Source organism: Catharus ustulatus, chromosome 7 (genome assembly GCF_009819885.2).
Source record: "Catharus ustulatus isolate bCatUst1 chromosome 7, bCatUst1.pri.v2, whole genome shotgun sequence".
NCBI lineage: Eukaryota > Metazoa > Chordata > Aves > Passeriformes > Turdidae > Catharus > Catharus ustulatus.
In genome coordinates this window covers 4,731,134-4,757,533 of record NC_046227.1, presented here as the reverse complement: position 1 = coordinate 4,757,533, position 26,400 = coordinate 4,731,134, and the positions used below count along the sequence as shown (strand labels likewise).

The 26,400-nt window shown below is 39.5% G+C and overlaps 1 protein-coding gene across 5 annotated transcripts in view; it reads right to left on the bottom strand.

Annotated features, from left to right (window-relative positions):
* KANSL1L (KAT8 regulatory NSL complex subunit 1 like) overlaps positions 1–26,366 on the bottom strand; it is a 63,537-nt gene extending 37,171 nt beyond the window's left edge. For 2 of the 5 annotated variants that reach the window (XR_004418436.1, XM_033064471.1), the window contains exons 1-4: positions 26,312–26,366; positions 19,117–20,234; positions 4,225–4,366; positions 353–550 (exon numbers count right to left, since the gene is read on the bottom strand). Coding sequence is in view for 4 of the 5 variants with exons in the window: in XM_033064471.1 (XP_032920362.1) it covers positions 353–550; positions 4,225–4,366; positions 19,117–20,204 (1,428 nt within the window). In the remaining variant the exon portion in view is untranslated. Of the gene's footprint in view, positions 1–352; positions 551–4,224; positions 4,367–19,116; positions 20,235–21,513; positions 21,673–25,760; positions 26,080–26,311 lie in introns of those variants that run through there. The other 3 variants (XM_033064474.1, XM_033064473.2, XM_033064472.2) reach the window with 3 other exon arrangements.
* Positions 26,367–26,400: the final 34 nt, after the last annotated feature.

The window sequence follows — 26,400 nt, the reverse complement described above, 5'->3', positions numbered from 1 at the left end:
TTTTTTAATTTCAAGTGCAATGTATCTCCACTGTCAACTGCTCTCTTTCATTAAGCATTTCCTGAAACAATCAGTGGAAACTCTACACTGACCCACTATAAAGCAGGGGTAGGTTTGTGGATGGCTCTTAGAGGCTTGGAGGGAAACAAAGTGATAACACAGACACGTCAGAAATAAAAGGTTAATTTGTAAACCTGGTGTACAGTGGAGTTATTCAAGCCCTTCAATTAATCACCACCCAATCGCAGGACTGCAAAATATCTTTCTTTTTGGCAGTCATCACCATGGAACCTCCCTGTTTCTGAAGCCAACCATTTGGCTTCACTGACATCTGAGTTTTGTTGTACTTTACCTGTTTTTCTATGTTTCGTAAAAGCAGAGTAGGACTGCTGGGTGACATTTCAAAGTCGTGTTCCGGCAAAGAATCCTGTCTCTCAATGGCAGCTTGAGAATTCCCTGTGGCGTTTAATAAAGCTTCTTGGTCTGTCAATTGTATTTGCTTCTTCAAAATGTCTTTTGGAAATGGGAATTCTTCTAAGACCACCATCCCCTAGACAACAGCAATTGAACACAGTTGGTCGACAACAGATTAACCCTCCTAAATAATTTTTAAGGGACAGTCAAACCTGTCGCATTCCTCTTAAATCCTCTTGACAATTTTCCAGCACTTGGCTAGATTTTAAACACACTTCACAGCTAAAATGTGGAAATAGTAGGCATATTTTTTTTAAAAAAACTGCATCAATTATGTTACTCCTTGTAACAGTAATCACTCCAGGGTTATACCACTGCTTCAACATCTGCTCCAAAATTCAAATCAGAAATTCATACTTATTATAATATTACATGATAATTTTCCTGCTGATTTAAGAGGGGGTTTTTCTCTAAAAAATTATCAACCTTTGATCTGAACTTGGTTTTAGTCTTTGTAGCCAATAAACTTTGCTGCAGACATTTTAAAATACTCTATTTCTCTTATTCCTATCCATGTTCTATGCAAAATGTCAAAGTTGTTACATTTATGTAGCAGAAATTACACAATTTTAACCAAAACCTTTTACAATTTAATAACTGATTTTTTTAAGGTGAGTATTTTTAGAGTTTCCTAATTAGAAGCAACTATCCTAAATCTTTTAGCACTGTCAGTACTTTTCAAAACCATCTGCACAAATATGGTATCAGATGTGGTGTACCATCTAGAATGCCACCTAATAAGATAAATGTAACTTTATATGGTAGGAAAGTAACAGAGTTTCATAAATGGTACTAGAAAAATAATACCTCTATTGTGTTTTCCACATGACAGATTAGAAAAATAGAAGTCTCCGTAGAGTACAATAGTACAACACCACCCTATCAGCTGGTTTAAGAACTTAAAATGTCTAAAAAATAAAAGCAAAAATAACCTTGTGACAGTCAAACCCAGTCCTCAAATAGTCTCTTGGTTTGTCATTCTCTTGAGCAAATAAATTTAATACCAGAAGCAGCTATTGAACCTCTCCAGGCTTTTTCCAAAGAGAAAGAAAATTGCTTTTAAAGTACTAACTGTTACTCAAATATCCAGCAGATATTAAAAGAAAGGGATCATTACAATTCTGCCTCAAATGTGTCTTTCTAATGAGAATATTCCACTCAATCAAAGAACAAGGAAGACTGCCATAATGTGAACACAAGGAAGCTGCATTGCTAGTTCTTAAAGCAAGACAGACTTCACCTAGGTTGTGGCTGTGGAAAATCAAGGATCCTGTAGTTTCAGCAAGACCTTTACTACTGCCTCAACAGCAACTGGCCTTAAAACATAAAAACAAGTCTCAAAGAGACTTCAAAGAGGAGACCAGGAGAAAAAGTGAAATTATCTTGTTTTATCTTGTTCTCATTGTGCCTAACTTATTCCATTATTTGAATTATAATTTGAAAGTTGAGAATAAAGATATTCTTGAAAAATAAACAAACGTGGTTGAAAACTTGGTTTAATGCCTGAAAAGGGCACAGAAATTCTCAATGTCCATCAAGCCAGTGCTAGATTTGCCACATAGATCATCACCTGCATTCTTCCATTTGCAGCAGATGGACACAAATCCAGACCAGTAGCATACTACAGGCAGTACATTCCAGGAAATTCAAGTAGACAACTCATTTTTGTGTGCCACAACAGGAGAACATCTACCTCAACAGCTTTAAACTCCTTCAGAACTTAGAATCTTTAGGTCTTTTTAGTAAAAGGATTATAGGTCACAACCACAGAGAGTCTAAAAAGGCTAAATGCAAAATTCTGAGGTCAGAGGAATGGGAAGACACACATTAAAAGTGTTGAAAAGAGGGACATACACACACACATGCTTCCAATGGAATTTTATTTTTTGACATTTTAGAAACTTGTTTACCAAGCATGGAAAGAGGAAAGCAGAAAAGGAAGAGGAAAACTGACAAGAGTGTATGGAACAGGAAAGATGAAACAAGCACAGAAGAGGAAGAGTAAAGAATTAGAAGAATAATGCAGATTATATTACAAGTTAAATGGGTTACAATCAGTGGGTTTTGGTAATGACTGTTGGATGGAACTGTTTTGTTTCGCAGGTACAGGGTTTTTTTTAAAAAGAAAGGACTCTCAAAGATCCAGAGGTGCTACTTCTGTGTGTGTAGAGAGGGAGAAGACACACTGTAGTAGGCCAGGAAACAGACCACAAGTTACTCATCTTCCTACTACATTATGGTGCTCAAGGAGTGGCCTTTTGCTTGAAATCGTTGTTCCCCGGCTATGAATCACATTTTTTCCACTCCAAGCACATCAAAAACACTCTGAAACCATTAAACAGGATACAAATCCTAATGATATTGTGTAATTCCTTTGCAGTCACTAAATGAAAACAAAGGACTTTTCTATCAGCCCACATGTTCTCCTGTAGCTTCTGCACTGGTGTACTATAAACATGTACACAAAAAAAATTCCCATCTGAAGAAAATAGCTGCCTGCCTTCACCATGGAACACAATGCCAAACACTAAATACCACAGCTGGTAAAATGGGCACGGAGTTTCAGAAAGGAATGTCACTAAAAATCTCCACCAGGAAGATGACTTAGCTCCAAACCAACAGAAAATGCATGACTAAAATGATGTTTTTTCCTCTTATTTCTCTGATATTTATTTCTCAATCTTCTGTAGCTCATCTGACCTAAGGCATCATAAAGGCTGACAGCTTTTAGATATAAGAGTGTGTATATATCTGGCACTTAGGAAAACACCTTCACCAAAATCTAAAATCTCTTTACACAGACCCTTAAACAAAGACTCTCATTTCTTTGTAAAGAAAAACCTGACTGGGACAAGTTGGATATGAAAGAAGGGCTCTGAGGGCAAAAGGATAAGGCGGAAGAATTTTTCTTTATTTGTTCAGAGGGAAATGCTCTCTGAGGTGATTTTCCTCTCCTTTCAAACTCTCTCTAAGTCTCATGTTCAGCCACATAAACTCTGCAACATCTTCTCCCTCCTCTCAGTTGTGCTTATCTGATGCTAACACACACCAGAGAACCCACATGAGGCTCACTGATGAAGAGACAAAGAGCCCTGCTCTAAAATCTCTCACTATCACATCACCTGACACAGGTTTGGCTTCTTTTAGTGAGAATGACCTAGGAACCCATTAAATTGATAGCTACATTACTAATGTTTCAGGAATGTCACTTTCCCACTGTCTAGGCAGTTCAATTTACAAAAACTAGTACATGAATTACACACATTGGAATTTTAGTAATTATTAATCTTTGACCTGTTCAAAGCACTGTACAAACATTAACCATCTAATCCTCAGAATAAACATGCACTGCAAGTAACAAAAAACCCACCCTGAAAGCCTGCAACACAAAAACAAATAACCAACCATCCCACCTGCAAAGGCAATCTCACCTCTCCTGCACAGGGAAAAGCCAGTGATAAATACAGTGCTGTGTGTTGGGCCCCTGAAAGCCCTAACAAAGTCACTAGAACAGATAAAAAGATAACAGATCCCAAATCACAGCCCTACACTAGTGCCTTGAAGGCACAATAGTTTTTAGCTCCTGATGTCTTTCCCATTAAACTTTGCAAGTGATAGCCTGCACAAACACAAGAAATCTAGGGCAAAAGAAAAAAAAGAACAGCAACAAGGAACCAAATACATAAATATTACATGAAACACCGTCAAAAGATGATTTGAAAAGCCCATTTATGAGTTTACAGACAATACCTTGGTGGCACGTATTTGCCTGTGAAGGTCAGTTAGTTGTTGGATTTTGTATTCTAGTTCTGAAATCTGGGCTTGAAGCCATGTCCAACGGCTGCCAATTCTAGCTCTGTCTGCAAGCCACTTCCATTCAGAAGTATAGCTGCTGTGAAGACAAAATGCTGGTTAGTCCAAAAATAAAGATAACCACATTTGCACAAGAACATTTTTGACAGCTGCTCTGCCTTATGTTGCAAGCATCTCAGTTGCTTTCAGAAGATATCTGATTATACCCATCCAGTTTCACATCAGCTTATTTCTGTAGCAACAGAACTTGCCCAAACCAGTACAATCTGTGCTCACTGGCTATTCCCACACTAAGGTAGTTTTCTGTTCTGGATTATAAAACTCAGAGCTGGATAAACTACCAAACTATATCAGTTAAGGTTGATTACAGATGTGTAAAGAATTCCAGTAACTCCACCAGCAAGAATCCAAACTCTTACACCATACTTCCTCCCACAAGCTTTCACAAATATTGTTTGCTAACAACTGGAATCTAATAAAATATCATGCAGGAATGACCAGCTAGATATCACGTCACTGCCCAAAAAAACCCAACTAAGTAGTTTAAATTTCTTTTATTCAAGCAGTTTTATAAATATCTGTGTCAGTTTAGTTTAGTCAGATCACCCTCACTAGTGTTTAAAACAGATGCTTTTTGCAATACAAAAAAATATGCCTTCTGGTACTTGACATTGTGAACACCTTAATTTTATTATGCTAAATTCATCACTGGTATCAGCAAACATTACTCAACCTACATATTAAACAAAAACCATACCATGCAACAAACAATCTTAATATTCTGTAAGTTTAAGCAACATACACAAGACAGTGCAGTATTTTAGTCTGTAACTTCCACTACTATCTACCATTAACTGAGTTCATTTATTTACAGAAAGCAACTGGTGTTTTTTTCCCCAATGAAGCTGTCAAGTAGTTTGCCACAGCTAACTTCAAAAAACTGCAAAAACAAAAATCAAACTTCTAGAAAAGAAATGCTTTTCCTGAAGTTATTGGGATAATTAATGATCTAGATCCTTGATGACACTGTAACTTTTGCACATGCAGAATACATGATCTCCTGTTCCCCAGGAAGTGAAGAGCACTGAAGTATCACAAAAGATACAAGAAACAGCAAATGTCAATGAACTGGCATAGGAACATAATACAAATGTAATTGTTTCATGCAGAATTTTGTGTCAACTACCTCAACAACAAAGAAAGATAATACAGAAGATGCTAGACATGTCCTGGCATGAGTAGGGAATCATCAAATTTGAGAATCCTACAAGTTTCAAGGCTAATATTATAAAACATAATATAACTCAAAATTTCAGAACTTTCAGTCTAGTTTAGCTATCATAAATAGTAAAGATAGTCTCTGGTAGGTCACCTCTAAAATACATGAATCTTCTCCCTTTTTAACATAAATTATCCTCCCACATAATTTATCATCAGATTAAACTCTTGTACACAGAAAAAATGAAAACACGAAATTATGGTGACTGAAACATCCTATTTAAATACAAATTCTATGAGGAAGCAATGTGGATTACCATCAAAAAGAAACTCAAAGAGCTCTGTAAATATATATGATAAATTACTTTCATTTTAAATATTCTACAAGTTTTTTTCTTCTAGGAAAAAAGGCATACGAAGTCATCTTGTGAAAATCTGTTTTTCTGACCTCTTTTTATTTCTCCTCATCTTCCCATTACTACCAGCAAGGAGTAAAGAATCACAATTACTTATGCTTTAACCAGGTCTTCCTGACCTGGGATTGATAGCTTCTGCATGTTTCTGCTCCTTAAAGTCATAAAATACACTTTGCTGGGAAAGGGAGGGAATCTGAATTCCAAGTTTTTAATTAAATGTGCTCACACAAGCGTGGTGGCTGGAATAGTTAGGACTTGTCTCAGGACCCTGGTCTGGCAAAAAGCTAGTCCTAAGAGCTGCTTAATGAGTCTATAAAAATCCCTTAGTTAATAATTTTAACAAAAAAAGTTAAAGAGGAATTAGGAGGATAACCAAGAAAAACCCAACAGGAGTACTGATGTGTTTATTTCTGCTCCTTTCTCAAAAAGCAACTGAACAAACGAACGACGAAACGCCACAAACCAGGACATTGTAAAAAGAAAGCTGAGGTGAAAGGAAATAAATCACACAGACAGATGCACCTCCCAAACTAGATGCAAAGTCTGAGAGAAAGGTGAGCTACCCTCAAACAGACTGAGGAGGAGTGGCAAGCAAATGAGAAGAAAAGTAAAGTGTCCTGTACACGTCTGGGAAACAAGAAGTAGAATGGAAGGGGCCAGTGTAGGTCACCTACACTGCATGAAATCAGTGTGGCATAAGGGAATCCTCACCCAATATCGAGCCACAGCTGACAGCAGAAGGAATGTTAAATGTTGTAACCTCTGTATATTACTGCCTTACACATACACAAGAATCCTCTGCAAAGTTGCATCACAAGTTACTTTTCAAAAATGGTTGCATTTTTACCCCCTTAGACACAGTATTTAATCTTGAATCAACTGCATTCACTGGTAAATATATTAAGTACATTTTTGCTTCATTCTAAAACACTGTGCAAGTATATCTTAAGGCTTTCAATTCTATTGTATAATTAAAATAGCAGCATTTAATTACACTGTGTAACAATGTCCTTAGGCCCCACTCTAAGGAAAGGTTTCCACTGAACTAAGCACAAACATGCTATGCTGGGGCCAAAGGAAGCAATTTTAGCTTCTCTGTCTTGTTAGCCCAGGGTGCCCCATGCCCAGTGCTGCTCAAAGACCTGGGCAGCCACATGGTGACATGGATTAGAGTTGCTCCTGGTTAATTTTAATTTTAGGGCAGCATGACTGAAGCAAGTCTAGATCCCTTTCCCAGTTTTGACGTGTTGCAGACAGGGTAAGAGACAGAAGCATTGCTGAACTCTGTTCCCATTCCTGTCCTTCCTATTTGTTTGATCTTGCATTATTTTTAACCATCTCTTCCTCTAAGCCTACTTCTCTACAAATCTTTTAGTAAAGCTTGTAACTCTTAGGGAAGATAAAATCACTCTGAGCTATCCTCACACTCTCAAAGTGAGCTGTTTGCATGCAAAGCAGTATGGTCGCTCCAGTGACAAATGATAACCTATTTCTGCAACAAAAAATCCCCAAACCAACCTTGGAACAAAACCCAAACCTGGGTAAATCTGTTCCTGGGAGGCTAGACAGTAAAGCTTAACATTCACTCAGTAAAGGAAGTTGTTTCAAGGTTGCTTCAGAGAATTCACTAATTCTGCAAACTCAAAGAAGGAAAAAGAAACCAAAACACCAAAAACACAACCACAGTCACAAAAATAACCAGGCCTGTCACTGAAGGAGGAAGTCAGAAGCAGGTGCTAAAGTAGAAGCTCCTGCTCTTATTTTCTGTTGGGAATGAGACAAGAAAAAACTCGTTTCTGTCTGTTCCACTTCCTGTGTACTCCTTTTGCAAAGTATCTTCACTTGGTTTCCGTGCTTTTGGCTGTAAGATCATCCTCCAAAGGAATTCCAAAATCTTTCTTCTGCTAGCAACTCAGTATAAACCATGTTCCACTGGTAAAGTTTCTCACGTTCAGTGTAGGAAATGGAAAGACAGAAACTTCCACACATACTGAAGGGTTTGATTTGTAGCCTTGGAAGAAGTTTGGATTGATGTAAAAATAAAAGTACATAGACATTAAGGAGAGCAATTATAAACTCATATTTCAACAGTTTAAGAATACACCTTAAGTAAGAAAGAAACTGTATTGGATAAGATGGTGAAGGGTTTTACAGTGTAGTAATGTAATTGTATAGGGTAAGCAAAGAGTTCAAATGTTATAATAGAAGTATGTGTGTGTATGTGTAATTAACAGCTCACCGGGTAAGAGTATACACAGTGAGGCAGAATTAAGTAAAGTTGATAGGTTAGAAAAACAAAATAAACTTCCTAGCAACTTTCCATTGGATTAGAATGTTATATATTGCCTTGTAACAAAGAAACTTGTGACTACTTAGAGCTATGGTTGACTTTGACTTCTTGCTTCTCTAAATCTCATGGCCTTTGAGGCTGATTTATATCCAAGCAATAAATCGTCTTTGGCCCGACCGCATCCCATCCCTTTATTAAAGAGACAATAGTAGTTCAGTACTGTAGTACAGTGGAATATTACATTTGCCTATAAACTCACTGCTCTTGCAATGACTCTAAATCTGCAGATGACCTTCTACATTCATCGAGGATTATCAGAATTGGAAGAAAACAGAGCAATACTGATTTTGTATCAATAAAACATCTCATTTAAATTGCCCTAGGAAAACATGCTGGAATTGCCTTAGGGGCAACTTGTTGCCATGCAAAACACCTGACTGCATTTCTATTTTGGCTGGACTTCAGGTCAATCCTCCACAACTTACAAGAGAAGGAAAAAAAAGAAATGCAGCAGAACAAACAAAGCACAAGCACAGACACAAATGCAACAAAGTACGATCAAAAATGTAGCTAGGAGCAGACATTCAGGCTCTACTAGGGCATCCCAAAGGATGGAAAAGAGTTCAGCTGGGGATCATCTGCGACAGCAGAGGCAGTCAAAGCATTTCATCAAACCTACTGGCTTCTGCTGAGACTGAAGAGGGAAGTAAAGAGCACTAAGTACTGCTATTACAGTCAGTACTGTTGCTGGAAATGAAGTTTCAGCCATAACCCTTGGAACCCTCACCTTCCCTCACTGAGAACAAACCATGGTTTTACAAAACCAAACCAATATGGCAGAACACAAAGGACTCTCAGTACTTCCAGTGCCTCCATTGTGTTTTGGGTGAGATTTATGTTTTCCCAATAGCTAAGATCAGCTTATCCCAAAAAACAAATGCAACCTATCTGAGTGCAAAAGGGAGCTGCTAACCAAGATAAAATTGTTGTGCTGTTTGGGGTTTGTGCGTGGGTTTGGGGGTTTTTTGGTTACAGGAGACAAGAAGAGGTGGAATTTAAACCTTAAAGGCATATTTTATTTTTAAAAGCAAACAAAACAACAAGCCTGGAAACAGTTCATGAATGATGGAGAAACACAGTGGTGTTTAAAAGGACCTGGGACTGACAGTAAGTACCTAGCAGGGTTGGTTGAGGCAGGTATGATGAACACAGAAAGAGTATTTTAGAGTGTGCAGCCCTGTGACCATGGCAAAATTCTCCACAAGTTCTCTTATATGCTGAAAATTGAAAGCCAGCTAAAGCCTTCCCCCTTGGTAAGTCCCAGTGAGAACAAGTAACATGCCCTACCATGACATGTCTGCAGGGACAATGACAGGATGCTTTCTGCTAAACAGGAAAGGAGCATGCTTGCAACAGACTCATACCAAAACACAAAAAAAACATTTGACAATGTCACCTTTCAAAAGGCTTTAAAAACATGACCATTTTCAAGCAACAACACTCTTAAATGCACACAAGCCAGAGAGCAAGGCACTCATATAGTGTGGGTGGAAAAAATATCCTCCAATTCCAAAATTCCCTGACATCCCCACACCCTTACATTTCTGCTCAGTCCCTCAACATGAGGTATTTTGCTGTTTCTGCTAGGTTATGTTCCCTTTGGTTTAATTCACGTTGTTCTGGCACCCAGTTTTCAGATGATACAGTCCTAAAGTGACTTCTATCATCCCTGTTGGTTCATCTCCTCACACTGGGCTAACAGAGCCCTGTTGCCAATCACATAGCAGTGAAGTATTTGGGAGAAAAAAGCAGCTCATAAACCACAGAGTGGCTCTACCCTCAGGATAAAGAGCTAATCACCCTTCTTAGTGGGAGTCACTGAAAACAATGGCAGAAGTTTATAGTTTTATGAAAGACTGATGTGTGTAAACTGAAAAAGAATAAGAAATCAGAAGTTTCTCCAGTCTTTAAGTTCCATCCAGACATCACATGACTCGCCATGAACTTACTGAAACATTGGGACAAGACCACTCATCCCCCAATTCTCTTGGGAAACTCACTCAGTTGTGCAAAAATACAAAATATTCTCCACATGGCACTCTATCACAAATGCTCCACAGCACACTCCAGGACTGGAGTGAATAAGCTTTGAACTTCCTCAGCTACACTCAGTTCTCTGACTACACAAGCCCAAAAAGTAACTGTCCTGAGTACAAGTATTTTCTTGCAAGCCACTAATGTGGGCCCAGGGCTCCTGATACCTTTGGTCAACATGGTGGAGAAATTCAACCCCTCCATTTCTCTTCTCTCTGCAGACACTGATAGTAAATAAGATATTACCTACAAGAACTAGAAGATTATATAATATAAAATATTCAAATTAGGTGAATTCAGATATGCTTGTATTTTAGATAATTGTATCTAGATTTTAGATAAAAGTGTGTGCCCACTCCCAACCAAAACCTCCAACACTTGTAATAGCTGAACAAATATATCCAACTATTAAATGACCCGTAAATGCTTTCTCAAGGACTAATTCTTTCAGCACACCTATATAATGTTTGTTTTCAGAATGAACTAACTTCAGTTGCTGTTGAAGCATTAATTCCCCTGGATCAGTTAACTGTTAAACTCCTGATAACTACATAACTAAAAAAAACAGTGTGTGCTGTTTTATGAATGTAATCTCTTCTATGCATTCCTGAATGCAAAAAATATTACAATAAACTGCAATGATTTTGGCCCATCAATATTACACAAAAAACCCCCACTATTTACTGTGGCAGTTCTGTGCTGAGCCAGATCATCCAGGAGCAGTATGCTGCACTTTTGGAATAACCAACACCAAACCAAGCTATGCATTCCCTGTCCCCCACTCCTACTCCAAAAAAGTCAATCAAGGGAATTTCTCTGGTGCTCAAAATCAGCTTGCAATCTCTGAAGATCTGCAGCCAGTCATTCTTCTGAATCCTACCAGGCTGCTATTCCCTTTGGTGTTTAACAGGAATTTTTACCTGGCAGACATTTTCCTCTAAAACACTACACAGTTTCCCAAAACATGGGTTATAGTTCTCCCTGTCATCTACAGACATCAGCAACTGCTTATTACAATAATTTCTGGCACCCATGCCTGGTCCCACCATCTCTGACACACAGAGGCCATTAAATATTTTCTGAATTGCCTCCAATAATGCATGTTGATACCAATACATGCAACACATCTTATCTTCCCAAACCAAATAACTGTATCCAGCTGAACATTTCTGCTATACCATCAGGCCTGAGGAATTTACGCAGTAACACCTGAAATTATCAACCATGGCTGTGATTTTTCTCTTGAAGACAAAGTTCATGGGGGGAAAAAATGAAGTAGCAAGGAAACAAGTAGCAATGGAATCAAATTTTAAATCTTCCACAAAATGAGAAGGGACAGTGGGAAGGATAGAAGAGAAAAATCCATTTTCGAAGAAAAAAGGCTGTAGAAGAAAACTGAAAATATGAAAAGGGAAGGTCTCTGTGCTTAACTACCACAGAAAGGGAGAATATAGAATTCCTAGAAGGAATTCGTAAGAATTTCACTGGTGCACTATATATGCTCTCTCATCTGAGAAATCATCTTCCAAACTGATGAGATTGCCACAGACAGTACTTGCCTGCTAAAGGGTTCCTCCAAAGGATCACACTATTGCTGCTGTTTTACACTGGAAACTGAACTGTTATACTTGCACTGAATTGTTAACTCAATCTGGGGACAGAATAAATTAAAAAATCAGCTTGTTAAAGGATCTCTTAGAGTGTTGAATCTTTCCAAAAGCTGGCTTCACAACCTAGTAGGTGCTCTTCACCTCCAGTTCTGTTTATGTAATTCTTCAGAGTTGAGTTAATTATAAAAGGCCAAATGGGTTAGTGAAGGTGGAGTCAGGCAGAATATTAACTGCCCAGAAAGAAAAAACACGCAAAAGGTAAACAGCCAGCAGTATTTCCTCTTAATAAAATAAAAAAACCCCAAGCATGCTGTAAATTGAATCTCTGGCAATAGCTTCTGTTAGAAGTATTTTAATATTAATTTTTAAGGTTCTGTTGTCTGCTCCAGCACTCCAACATGCTGTACATCAGTCCAACGTGAAGGAGAGAAGCAGGCAGTGCTAAAATGCAGAGAAAGAAACTTCAAGAACAGCAGGGCTGCCTAGAAACGAGTTTCTTTTCTTGCCTTTGAAATGGCACAACATCAATAGATTAACAACAAAACACCAGGAACACGGGCTTAGAAATTCTCTCTAAGCATTACACAACTGCCCTTCAACAACAAACCAAGTAGTGCTACGTCTGTAGCCTATGCTCAACACAAAATAAGGCAGAACTTACAAAACATTCCTTTAAAAATTTGTGCAAATGGAACATTATGACAGCACACACAAGCAGCATATCAATGCTGTCCAGCCACTGAAGTTTATTCCAAAAATTTGTGTGTATATTCTTATAAGGAAAAGAGGGGTATGGTATTCACCATTGGGTAAGCTACAATTCCATCTTATAAGTCAGCATATATATATATATATATATATATATATATATATATATATATGTGTATGTATGTATGTATGTGTGTATATATATGCATATATAGTATCAGATTTCAATGTAAAATAAGAACCATATTCTTTTTGAGACATTTTGGACAACTAACAGTTGAACCTGGAAGGCACTGGAAATCAGCAGCAGCAGGCTCTTGGTAGTGGAAGGGTTGCATCCCTACAGAGAAGAACAAAGCTGTCCCAGCCAGGACAGCCAGGAGAGTCAGAAGGGGCTGTGGTAGAGGGGGAAGTTGATGACATAGTGTGTAGTACATGTATATTCACACAGAGACCTTCAGGTTTATTTGTTTTTCCAACACCAGAATCAGTAATCGGAAGTTTGCTAACTGAAAATTGAATTGATTTAAATTCCACAACAGAAAACTTCTTTTGACTCACTAGAGTCAGGCAAAGTGTGTGGATGAACATAAAATAATTTACAGCCATTTCAGTGAAAAAAGAGCACAGGTCAATATATTTAAATCCAACATCAAACATCACATTCCTAACCCATATTTAGCAGCATGAATGAAACTCTGTTACAGGACAGCATTCCTATTTTGGGAAGTCTTTATGCACACTTTTTACTTCATGGGAAAGGAAAGCAGTTAAATTATTTCCTGTATCAGGCCCATGTATGCTCATTTTCAAAGGCACTGGGTGTATGCCTTTGAAGTAGATTCTCATTAAATCAATGTTAGCTATAAACCAAAATAACACTGCCCTTGCTTTACAAAAAGTTATAAAGACAGTTCATTGTTGTTTATAAACAAATCATTTAATTAAAACAAACACATTTTACAGCTTAATGAAAGAAAAAAGCTAGCCATAAAACACTGATTAATCAGCACTTGACATCAAGCACCAAATTCTTGTCTCCAATTTAATTAAGCATACAAGGTTATATACGTATACACATGTGCCTGCTTATTAGATTTGCTATTCTACACTATCTTGACTGTATATTAAAAAGTTATTAAGAAGAGTAATGCCAAGTTTTTATTTAATATGAATTCAACACCCATCTAACTTAAAAGATTTGAGATTCCCAGCTCCAAGTTTCCTTTGCAGGTTAAAACCTGTCAAACCTTCTGGCCTTTCACTAAAACCCTTCAGTCTGCCCTCAGCAGCTGCAAAGATATTAACGTAATTACAGGTTAGAAATCAGGATCCCCACTCACAAGAGCATTACTCTGCTACTGCGAGAACAGTTTTGCTCAACAGCAAGTTTTTATTGCTGCACCTGAGATCTCTAAAGCAAAATAGTAAATGCATATGGGACCCTAAAGAAGTTATAAATTCATCTTGTGGAAACCCAACCAAGTGAGGTTAAATATATCCTGAAATAATTCGTGTATCCTTAGAGTTAAAACAGAAGGTAATGTAAAGCTATCTTTTCTTTCATTCTCCTCTCACATCCCAGTGATAGGACCCAAGAATGGAGAAAATGGAATTCTTGAAAAAGCAACATATAAAACATTCTTAAATCAGCATATTATTTGCACCAATGAATTTATACTTATTCAAGAGCCCTCATATTAATCTTCTATGTAAATAAGACATTTCCTGGACTTATAAATTAAATAGTCTTAAAACCAGGAAGCAAGTGGGGGTTTGTGCCTAAGAGCAGCGTTTTGTCCTGGCAGACTCTCCTCCTCCCCTTTCCAAAATCATAATTCAGTTCTCATATCAGCTATGAAGTGAAATTACAGCTCAGTGTGGAAAATTAGGACCTGACCTTGCAAAAACAAACAGCCTCTCTTTTATAACGTGGCTCAAAGAGTTGCAATAAACTCTATCCCTTAAGCAGTGCTGGGTATAGTCAGGCCTGCAGAACTGCAATGATGTTGCTCAGTTAGCCACAAGAAAAAATGCTAGGAAAAAATGGAAAATAATCCAGAACAAACAGATTAGATCTGGAGATACTGGTCATAATGTTTTCTTCCTTCCTGTATTTTCTCTGCCTTAATGCTCCCCTCCCCATCACATGTTTCTACTAAAAGCAGATTTTCCATCTTCTCTTTTCAACTAGCAATCTAAGAGGGGAAAAAAAAAAGAAAAAAATTTACTATCTCTTCACATTCATTATAAAGGTTTCCAGGCACAACACACCCTGTGGGCATGGAAAAACATAACAGTGCGTCTTCGTCAGGCTTGAGGTTGCTGGAGGATAATCAGTAAAACATGTCTTTCAGAAGTCAGAGGAAAATGAAAACATTTCAGAGGGAAAATCCCACCAAACGATGTAAAAGGATTGCATTTGGTTAGGGAAAGGAGAACTGAGAAAACAAGGCACAGGACTTGTCATGAGCAGAAAAAGCCACTTATTTTGCAGAAAAATCTACTGCAAGCAGTTTTTCTGTCTAATTGACTAGACTCATGTTAGTGTTTGATGGAGTGAGCAGCTGTTTCTTCAAAGAACCACAGTGATGTATCTTTTGATTCTGGAAGATCACAAAGGTAGTGTACGCAGAAGAAAAACTCTGCACTCTGCAACTTTAAAGGTTTCCAAAATGACCACCTGAGTATCAGAGTTCTTTGAGGTACACTGTATTTCCTACTACATCAGGAATAGACACAAAATACATCAATAAGAATGTGGAGTTGGCCAGCAGGATACACACTGCTCCCACAGTGGAGCTGTGTTGTTGAAAAACTTGAGAGTTCACATTATCATCCAATTCACCTTGTTTGAAATCTATGACTATTCCTATGTATAATTTTTCATCTTCATGAACCACGAGGATCAGCAAGTTCCAAGTAAATTCAGCTGGTGAAATGTTGTGTATGTTGCACATCAAGTGTTAGTTATGAATCCCTAAAGGAATTACTCATGGTCAGCTTTGTCTTGCTTTCCTTGGGCATTCTGTCTGCTCTAACACCTAACAGCCAGAGAGCAGCACCTAAAAGCTGCCTTTGAGAAACTCCAGAGAAGGACTACAACATCCCCTGGGGAGTGGGAATTTCCTATGCCCAAAGGATGGAATGTACTAAAATATACCAAAAATTACTGCTGGAAATATGGTGCTATGAAAACTGACAGGTTAAAGACATTCATGAGCTGACAATAGCAGCAAAATGACAAAGATCCTGAAGACAGCCAACTGGTTTTTCATATTTCTTTTTAGTAGACACTCAAAAGAATAAAATATGTTTTGATTAAGCTCTTGAAATGAGATGAGCCTTTCCAATTACTCTAGGAACTAGAGAAGTTTGATAAGTACCATGAACTGCCTTCACCAGCAGACCAAGGATCTTTCTTGTCTTGAGGACAGAATCCATGCACTGCAGGAACAACGGTTTAAATATCTTACAACAGCTATTTGCAACTAAACAACAAAGGTATTGAAATAGATGGATAAAGACAATCTTACTTGAGCCACAAAGCATTGAGATACAGCTCAGAAGAGCTTATGTCAATACTCATTGGGAAGAATTCTTATCAGGATAATGAGAATGAACAGGTTCAAAATGCTAAAAATAACTCCAGGTTTTTTATCTAGCATGAGGAATCGGAGCTGGAATCAACTTCTCTCTCCTGATGGAAACAGACTGTTCTCAGGTAGTAGGACATGGTAACTGCACGTTCCTCCCTGCCTCACACACTGGATTGATACCTCCTCCCCCCACAAAAGGAATGAAAAACACCAGAGTCACAACAAGGATCAGTCACCAGTGTGGTTATATCCTCAAGTTAAATGCAATCAGTATACTGAGATGTGGGCAAAACCAAAACATTCTTTCCATTCATCACTACATTACTTGAATCTTATAGTATCTACAGTTAAGTATTATGAAGAATATCAGAGAGGAATTCAGAGTAAAAGCCCTCACTATGAAAAATAAAAACTGCCACACAGGTGAGGAAATGAGTATTGTCTCACATACATGATTTCATTGTTTCTGGAAAGCACTTACAGCCAACTCCTGGGGAGAGAAAGGCAATTCAAAGCATATAAATCCACTCAGCAGAAATAAAAATAGGTATTAACTTTGTTTCTTTTGTCCAGATGCAAGGCAATCTAGAGGGCCTTAAAGTGGCAAGGCTCAGGACACAGCAAATCTCACCAGCTGAACTGGTGAATAACTGATTTAACTTTGTTACCTAGAAGAAAAAGGGCAGCATTTTATCCACATAGGCAAATCTTAGGAAGGTTGGAGAAATGAAGAAAAACATTCCGAGCTGAAGATAAATTCAAATAAGAGCCAGTCCTCACTGCAATGTTAATTCAAGCATTGCCTCAGCCCAGGCACACAGACAAGTCTTTTGCTGAAATCAGGCAGTACTTTTAACTCTGAGCTTCTGGCCCAGCAGCACACCTCAAACGCCAGTGATTCTTTCCCTGCCAATGGAGCAAGGCTGCTGCTGCTGCTGAACAACTGCTCACCAGTAAGAACATAAAAAAAGGGAGAAGACTAAACAACCCAAAATAAAGGGCCACACTGAGTCAGACTACAGATCATCTTACCCAGTCTCCGGGCTCTTAGCAATAGCTGAGATAACAACATTACAACAGTGCAGGCATGGAGAGAGCAGCTTCTCCTCAACATTCCCTCAGCTGCCAGCACCAGCAGCATGGGGATTTCCTGAGCCAAAGGTGATGGCTTTGAATTTAATAATCCTCGGTGGACTTTTTCATCAGTGCAATAAAGTAAACTGAGTAAGCCTTAAGTGGAAAGATAACTACCAAAAGCCACAAGAAGGAATAAAGGTAAAAGACTGGCAAGGAGAGTTAGAAATTTAAGCGTCCCTGGCAGGAAGAAAAAAGAACACCATGAAACTTTGGTCCAAGTTTTACATTATCCACTACCATTCAAGAATCAGGAATTTCTAAAGAGTTTTCTTTTTCAGTTCATGTAATCCCAAGATAAGAATCCTGGAGGCAGAGCTACTCAGAAGGTTATCAGTTAGAAGAAGAATGTGGATTCTCTGATGCTGGGAGACCCAAAATGATGGTTTTTTATTAAAATATTTCAAAATAATATTTTACAAACTCAGATATTTAAGGTGTTCCTAACTTAATTGGCAAGTCATTATGCTTTGGCTGGACTTCAGCACAGTATTTACCATTCTGACAATATGTAAAAGAAAACGAATATCTTTTCTCCTCTGTTTTTCAGACCTACAGAGTTTAGCAGAGCACAGTAGAGATTTGATACAGCCTTGTGGACTGAAGCTATAAACACATAACAGAGCAAAGCTCTTTCAGTTCCAGAAACTTACTTGATTTCTTCTGAGCATTATGCTTTTCAGGAAGCAGAATGGGAAGTAAGTGTTGTTAAGTATTTTTTAATTTATTTTTTCTAGACACTCTCTAACAGCAGAGGGTGTAAGGAAAGGCTGCTAAACACAAACCCTGTCCTGACTATCTGTAAGAGCCCATGAGAAATGTGGGTGTCACGAAGCTCCTACCAAGCTGCTGCATTTGTGTGCAGCTCTCTTCTGTGTATCAGCCCTGACTATCATATCCCAACAAACATGCTCGTCTCTCCAGCTTTGGGAAGAGGAAAGCAGTTGTCTTTTCAATGCTTTCTAAAATTTCTTGACTGAAGAGATTGTGTTAACAGTGTAGCAAGGTAGAGATAACAAAAAAAAAAAAGAAAAAAGGTTGTACTATCATCAGAGAGCAATTTTATTATCTCCTCCTACCCACCACTGATTTTCAAAGCCACAGCAATTTGTATTGACAGGATTCCTGCTATCTTAAGACCCTACTAGTTAATGATATGAATTTCCCTCTGGTTCTTCCTGAAAAAGATACCAGCAATAATAAAAACACCATTGTTAGCTACATTCATAGTTGCAGTGACTTCAGTAAGTAAATTAATATTTTTCAAATTAAAAGTTAAAGAACCAAACTTTTTTAATATACCAACCACACAATACTGGATGGCTTCACACCTGCATTAGATGATAATTTTTAATTTTTACTCTTGATCACAACCTAGTGGATTTCAAGATACTAATACTGACTAATTCTTAATAACTCCAGAGTAAAATTAAAATTATTTTCATTCTGGCCCCAAGTATTTACAGTCATCACCATTTGATTTATAGCACCAATTGAGTATTAGCAGTATTGATGTAATGTAAACTGATAGAGTGCAGCACAAACTCTCGTTCTCTGCAATCTAATAAAGCAAATGCTCCTTAAATGCATTAATGAGTTTTTACTTTTTGCCAAACCCAGCTCACACTGTCAGTCTTGCTGATTTCAGTAAGACTATTGAGCGAGGTTACTCACACAAAACGGAATCTGTAGGTCTAGACCCTTCCCTCCTGATTTCTAAGTAAGAAGCACATGAGTCTAACCAGGAATTTAACACTTACGCTTCCACAGTTGTTCTCACAGCCTGTTCCTCACCATCGTCATCTGAGCTGCTGCATGTTGCATCAGAGTCCAGGTCCTTCTCCACACGAGACAGCAGCCCTCCAGTAGAAAGTGCAAAGCCACGGATTTCACCTGGTGCAACGCTGACTCCGTTCTGTACATCCGCACTCAAACTACTCTCCGGAGTAGCTGTGTTGTTTTCTGGCCAACCTTCAGTGCATCTGAGGGAGCTATTGCTCAAAAATCTAGCTGGCTCATGGAAAACCTTCATTCTCTGAAGCTGATGTTTCACAAAGCATTTCAGCTGCTGATCACAATGTTTGATAACATGCTTTGCCAGGAGCATTTGTAAACGCTTCTGAGTTCTTTTGGCTCGACTGATTTCCATTTGTTGCTTAGTGACACACTGGAGTAAGCGAGCATACACCTCCTCCTGGGTGCAGCTCAAAATCCCTTCTGAAGGCCCGTGAAGAATTTGGTGTAATAAATCCCCTTTTATTGTTTCAGTGCAGACTTCCAAAGCCCTACCCAAAACCCCATTCTTCTTGTACCATTTACCATTTAACAGTTGCATTTCCTCTGCATTACTGGATTCAGTTACACTTGAACCTGAAAGTCTCTGCATTCCTGCCAAGTTTGGAGATGTGGTCTCTAAAAACGCTGCCCCTTTGACCTGTTGCTCAGGTTCTGAACGACTAATATGACCAAATGATGTGTCAGTACCATTATGTAATGACTTTCTCATCTTGGAGCAGCCAGGCTCTCCTGCTTTCATTTGCTTACCAGCTTTGTTGTTAAACGCAGAATTTGTACTCATTAACAAGACAGACTGATAGCACTTGGAGGATGGTGGGGAACCAAAATGCTGCACACTGAAGATATCATTCCTGAGGTTGGGCTCAGCAGTGGGGAACCCCAGGACTGAGCAAGTAATCTGTGCGATGGAGTCTTCTTTTATCTTCTCCTCCACTGCTCTGGAATTTTCCATGCACAAAGTTGTATCAGACTCCATAGCTCTAGAGGACAAAGAAGGTGACAAGTGGATACCATGACCTTTTGTTGTTGCCTCTCTGAGGGCTGGTGTCATTATAGCTACGGTAGGCAGTTTACAGCAAACCTGAAAATAACATGGGCCATGTAAATTTTCTCATTTTCATGACACAGTATAAATACAACAACTCTGTTAGATATTTCATTCTTTCAACATCATTCAAAAATTCCATAAAAAAGGATATCATCTAAAGAACACAAACCATGTTGCCTCCCAAGTCAAACAAGAACACTTTTTCTGTTTTTAATTTATTTCATTCAGAGGCTGTTCCATGTGCAATGAAAGCCTTTACGTCTCAGGGGAGTAACTGTTCATACCTCATTTCATTTTAGATTCTATCAGTCTGAGAAATAAGACCCAAAAAGTTCAGGAGTGTCATCTAACCTTGCCCAAACTGAAAAACATGACCTTGACTGGCGTTACTGCGAAAAACATATTTACTGTAAATCTATATAAAGCAAGCATTTGATTAACTATTATATATTTTTATAAATACACATTAGAAACCAATCAACAAGGCTAATGCTTTCAAAACAGAAAACTCTAAGTTCTGAAGTCTCCTACCAAAAAAAGAATTATTTCCTGTGCCTTTCACTCTTTATTCATCAGGCACTGTACTGTCTGCATAATACACACAGATTATTTTTCATAACAAATCGAGAAAAAACATTCTCCTAGACAAATCCTTTTACTTGTCACCTGCCAATTAACAAAGAATTCCCAAACTTTGGGATCAAAAGACCAACATCAACCTTCACCCCTTCTTGTCAGCAAGTCATACTGCATCTATTCCATGCAGGAATCACTTGCACAGTACTTAAAAAATTGTTTAGGAGATGGTTAAATAAACCCAGTGAATGATTTAATTGAACCTGCAGAAGTCTGAAAGATGACTTCCTGTCAGCCCTTTGTTAAGAAGCTAGAGACAAAACCAGAGGCCATAGGGCAGCAGTAGTAGAAGTGAGTGCAGCACAGTAATGCCACAGAAACTTCTGCTGAGCAGTGTACTAGTTGAGCAGCACTTCCACCGCCCTCCTTTTCATGTCTCCAGTTTCCTTGATCTCCACAGCAACTGCCTAGCTCAGCAATTTTCAATGCACAGATCCCACAAGGGGTCAGTGATTTTGAGACTGCCACACAGGGATGTTAGTAAAAAATCTGTCTGAAGCCTTAGTTTGTTTATAACTACAGGTTTTTTACACTAAAGGTGCAAACATTAAAGTGAGATGTGGAAACCTAGGGAGCTGAGAAATCCTAGTTTGTATACTTGCTCAAACCATGAAGCAAAACACAGAGAGCCACATGCTCCAGTACTGCCTTACCACTGTCTGTATACTCTACTCACCTTTCATTGCTCCACGTGTACTTCACCCAAAAGGTTTTCATCCCTGCACATCACCCTCCTAGCATCACTGGGACCAGGTTTGGCAGTCCTACTGCTGATCATAAATGACACCATTAAAATCCCCAGGACTTTAACCTTTAGAAATAAGCCAATAACTTCAGCCTAAAGAGGAGCTCAGCACAAAGCTCCCCACTGGACAGTTGTTTAGGAAGAGCCCTATTCTAGGATCAGACAGGGAAATGCACTGTTGAGAGCTGGAGCCTCAAATCCTAAAGGCTCTGGTGACCCAGCAATGCTCTCAGCACCTGGCTGACTCATGCCTTTCCTCTAGTAAAAGCTAGCAGCCTGTGAATTTGTAAATCCGAAGGAGTATGAATTCAGACACCAATGCCTCCCTGCCCCTAACATAATGGCAAATAATTATAGCAAGTCAGAGCAACTGTGCATGGCTAAAACATAAAACATAAGGGGAGAGAAATGAACAGTTCTCTGTGGGGTTCATGTGGGCTCAAGAGCCGCTGCGCTTGACATCTCCCTGAGAATTCCAAGCAGCTCTCCAAGAAGAGCACCATCAGCCGGGTATCTACATGCACCTAGCAATGTATTTATAAATATTGCAACTTTACCATCCACCTCCCTTAGGCTCAGTGGTTTAACAGGCACAGGTTGCTACTCCTGAAATCCAGGAAACATCCACATACAGTGGAGCTGTTCAAGCAAAACAGCAGTTTGGAGATGTGGATCACATACCTGTATGAAGATGGAGGTTGTTCAAAGAACTGGCAGCACAAAACTTTATAGTGCTGTGTGTTAACCCCATCACATTCCCTCAAATACCACATATCCTTTTGGTACAGTTTCAAATTTCCAAAACTGCAATGAATACCACTACCAATTTTTATTTTTTTTTAATCTGAGGGACTTATTTTTAACTCTTCTAGGGCAAAGCGGGGAAGAAATCAAAGTACCCTCATATGGAACACAAACACTGAACTAAAGAGCATTGACAAATCACTAATTTAGAGTGCCTGATCAAGTATGCTTCAACTACAATGTAGTTAAAAAAAAAAAGTAAAATGCTTTTGAAAAGGGGAATCACTCAGTTAACCCCCTACCAGCAACCTGGAAATTTTCATACAATGTGAGGCACTCAGGTGTGCTCAACTCACTACAGTGACATCGAAAAGAACTTTAAAAAGCTGCCACAGTACCCAGCCCTTGGCATTTCTCCAGGAAGTTCACACACACACAAGCAAACAAACACACACAAAAACATCATAGGTACTGGAGCAAAACAAAGCATCAGCTACAAAAAATTATAAATAAATTTCAGTACAAGTACTTGGCTTGTCAAAAGTTATATAATTTATATTTTTACACATTTTATTTAATTTTGGCAGAAAGCTGTAAAAATTGTTTCATTCCACCCATATTGGAAGTGAGTTTCCAAAGCAAAATCTGCTATCTTTGAAGGTGGAAAAAATAAAGGCAAATAGGGAGGGAAGACAAGTACTGCAAAGTGGTATACTGAAAGAGTATTTTCATTCTGGAGAAAGCTTTTTTGTCTTAGGTAAAACATTTCACAGGTTTTATTTTTTTGCACTGTGTATTACTTAAGGTTTCAAAACCATAACAGCTGAAATTCTGCTAAAGTGGCAAACACTTTGCTTTTCATGTACTGAATAAATGCTTCACTTGAAAGACTAAAAAGTACTGCAAAAAGAAAAATTGACATTAAATAAGTACTGGGGAAGGGAAGAAACAAGTAGCAGACACACACAGTAAAGCAACTGATGTTTAAAGTGCCTTTATGCTTATCCTCCCCTAATGCCGTAATTACCCAGGAGGATATAGCTGGGAATTGCAGTTTGCCACAGCCCGACCTGCACCCTGCTCCTTCCACCACCGCAGCTACAGGTTTTTAACCCCCCAGTGAGCCCTGCTCCTCTGCCTCTCCTCTCCCTCTGCTGATTCCTTCCTCCTCCCTCGATACTTCATTACACCCTTTCCCTACCAGGCTTACCTCAACACAATTTGCCTGAATCCTGAAACTAGTTTCTTCATGTTGGCGATTAGCAGCACCCTATCAAAAGAAAACTAGCAAAACCCAAGCACAACCCAGCACACAGGGTGGCATTCCCTCCCTTCCCAGCTTTTGTTTACAGTCCTTTCACTTTTTGACTCTTCTCCCCCTTGCATAACGCTATCACTTTGGTTACACAACACTGCAGACAGTGTTCTGGGGGATTTTTGCTTGGGGGGAGGATTGCTTTGTCTTTGAGTGGATTTTTTTGGTTTGTGATCTTTTTGTTTCCAGTGACAATAAAACTCCACTTGCACGAGGCTTTTTAATGTTGCTCTGTAGCAGCCTTCTCTCCTTGTAAATTGAGTCATCTTTCCTCATAAACACCTGAAATTTTCTTCTTAATAATGAGATTTCCCGAGACCAGGAGGAAATTTTTACATTTATTATTTCTTTTTGTTTTGAAACTCAGAAGCCTACAAACAACATTTCAAATTAATATGACTGTCTCCAGTTTATTCACAGAGTAACAGTGCTTCAGATAAGCCAACTTCCACTGTTTATTCCTTGCCTAGATGGCATTTCAAAAGCAAAGCAAAGTCCCTGACAGCAGACAGCCTCTGGTGAAACACCCAAAATTAATCCCAGCAAGAATGCCCAAAAATACTGTATTTCAACCTGTTTTAAGGCCTCTTAGAGACAACCTGCAGACGAGAGGGCAGCTACAAAAGCAAATTGCAACACAACTGCCAAAACCTGGTTTCCTACAGCTTTGTGCTGCCTGTCCTGTAATCCCCAGCTCCTCCTGGGCAGCCTTCCTGATAATCACAGGACAAAAATAAAGTGCTCTGGCAGACAGGCACTGCTGCAGCGCTGCCTCACCCAGTGCAGTGCACAGGACCTGACCCTGGGCAGCTTCTTCAAGCCTTGCCTGGTGGGAGGCATCCCTCACGTTTCACTACTGCTCTCAATTTTCAGAAAACCTACAGGATCATACTGATTTCTAAGAATAGCAAGAGCAGCTCAACAGCACAGTCTGCATTTTCTCATGGAATAGTCTGCAGCAACCACCATAAAAAAGATATTGGTCCCACTGGGCATGTCCTGGTTAGAGTATGAAAGAAAAAGGGATGAAGTCCATATTAAACACACCTGGGACCAGCTTTCAAGAGTGGAAAAATAATTATTTCAGTAGGCAGCTTTTGTTTTCACTTCAAAAGCAGACACACTCATGATGTGTAATTAAGTATTCTAGTATTTTGTTCTATTAATAGATTGGAAAAAAAGCCATAAACCCAAACAGGATTATGTGGGGAGCCTCCACGCTCAGCAGTGCTCACTGTGCAGGCACAACTTTCCAAACAAAACTGCAACTCCAGTGTTTTGTACCTCAGAAGATATAAGCACGAATTCCTCCTACTTTGGGGAAAAAACAAAACTAACAACCCACCAAAAAGCAGTACAACATCCCCCCCAAAAAGGATCTCTCTTTGAACACTAAGAGATCTCCATTTAAGACAGACCACCCAAAGTTTCAATCACAAAAAACATCAAAAAGGAGGCACCTCAAGTGTGGCTCATTAGTATTAATTTATGATCAAATCCATGACTCATTAAAATCCCTGAACAGGTTTGTTTTCCTCCTTGTTCAGATCTGTTTTTGAACAGAGAACTGATATAACTTCCAATTTTACTACCATATCATCAACTAATGCTTGTTCAGTTTGTAACAGCATATTTGCAAAGCAACACCTGAAGTAATTTTTAATATATGTTAAATGCTTTTTGTAGTACAACAAGTGCCTCTGTAAGTAGGTTGTACATGTCTCTAACATAAATATCTGCAATACTTTCTGATACTTTTCACCATAAAGTCCACATCAACATTTCAGTGATACTTTTGAATTTCAGCCTTCGAAGAGACGGCTACAAAACCTGGTTTTAAATGAGACCCACTCAGTTGTTATGACACTAATTAAGAAGACTGGAACTTAAGCTCCTCAAAACATTCCCCGGGATTGCAAACCATGGGCCAATAGAGCAGGAGAGCCCTAAGGCACACAGACTGATTTCCGAGCTGGTACATCCATCAGGCTCTATCCAGAGCAATCTCTAGTATTGGAATAAGCACAAAAAGGGAGTATTTCTCTTCGACAAAAGGCATATTTTAATAATTAAGATTTTTTTTTTTTAAACTGGCTCGTACTGCAAATTGAAAACTCACATTTTTAATTTGCTGCCCATTAGAGAAGGGTACGGAATACCTCAGTCACTGCTACGTTTTGGTGGGGAGAGATACTTCACTTTGTGGATGGAAAGCCTAGCTGAAGAGCACAGAGGAACTCTCAAGGCAGGCTGAGGGACCTGGATCTGCGCCGCTCCCCAGAGCTGCGCCAGCTACTTCATCTGAAGCGTGCAGCCCTGTAAGCGGCCCGCAGCGCGGGAAGCGCGGCCCAGGCTCACTCCGAGGCCAAGGCACGAACAGGAACCCGCAGGCACACGCTGATTACCGGAGGGAAGCGCCGATCCGCTCTTTAAATCCCGGGTGGGACACGCGGGGCGGGCGCGGAGCGGCCCCGCCCCTGCACGCGCGGGCCCCGCCCCCGCCTCACAGTCAGCGGCCCCGCCCCGCCGCGCGCACGGACCGTTACCCCCGCCCCGCCCCCACCCCGCGCATGCGCACCCGCCACTCCCGCCGCGGGAACCAACCGCCGCCCGGCCCCTCCGCACCCCCTGCGCCTCACGGCGCCCCGCCGCGCCGCGCCCCGCGCTTGCCTCCGCGTCCGGCGGCTTCTCCGCAGCGGCGCCGCCGCCGCCGCGGCAGCCGCAACCCCGCGCCACACGGCGCCCGCCACGGCTCACAC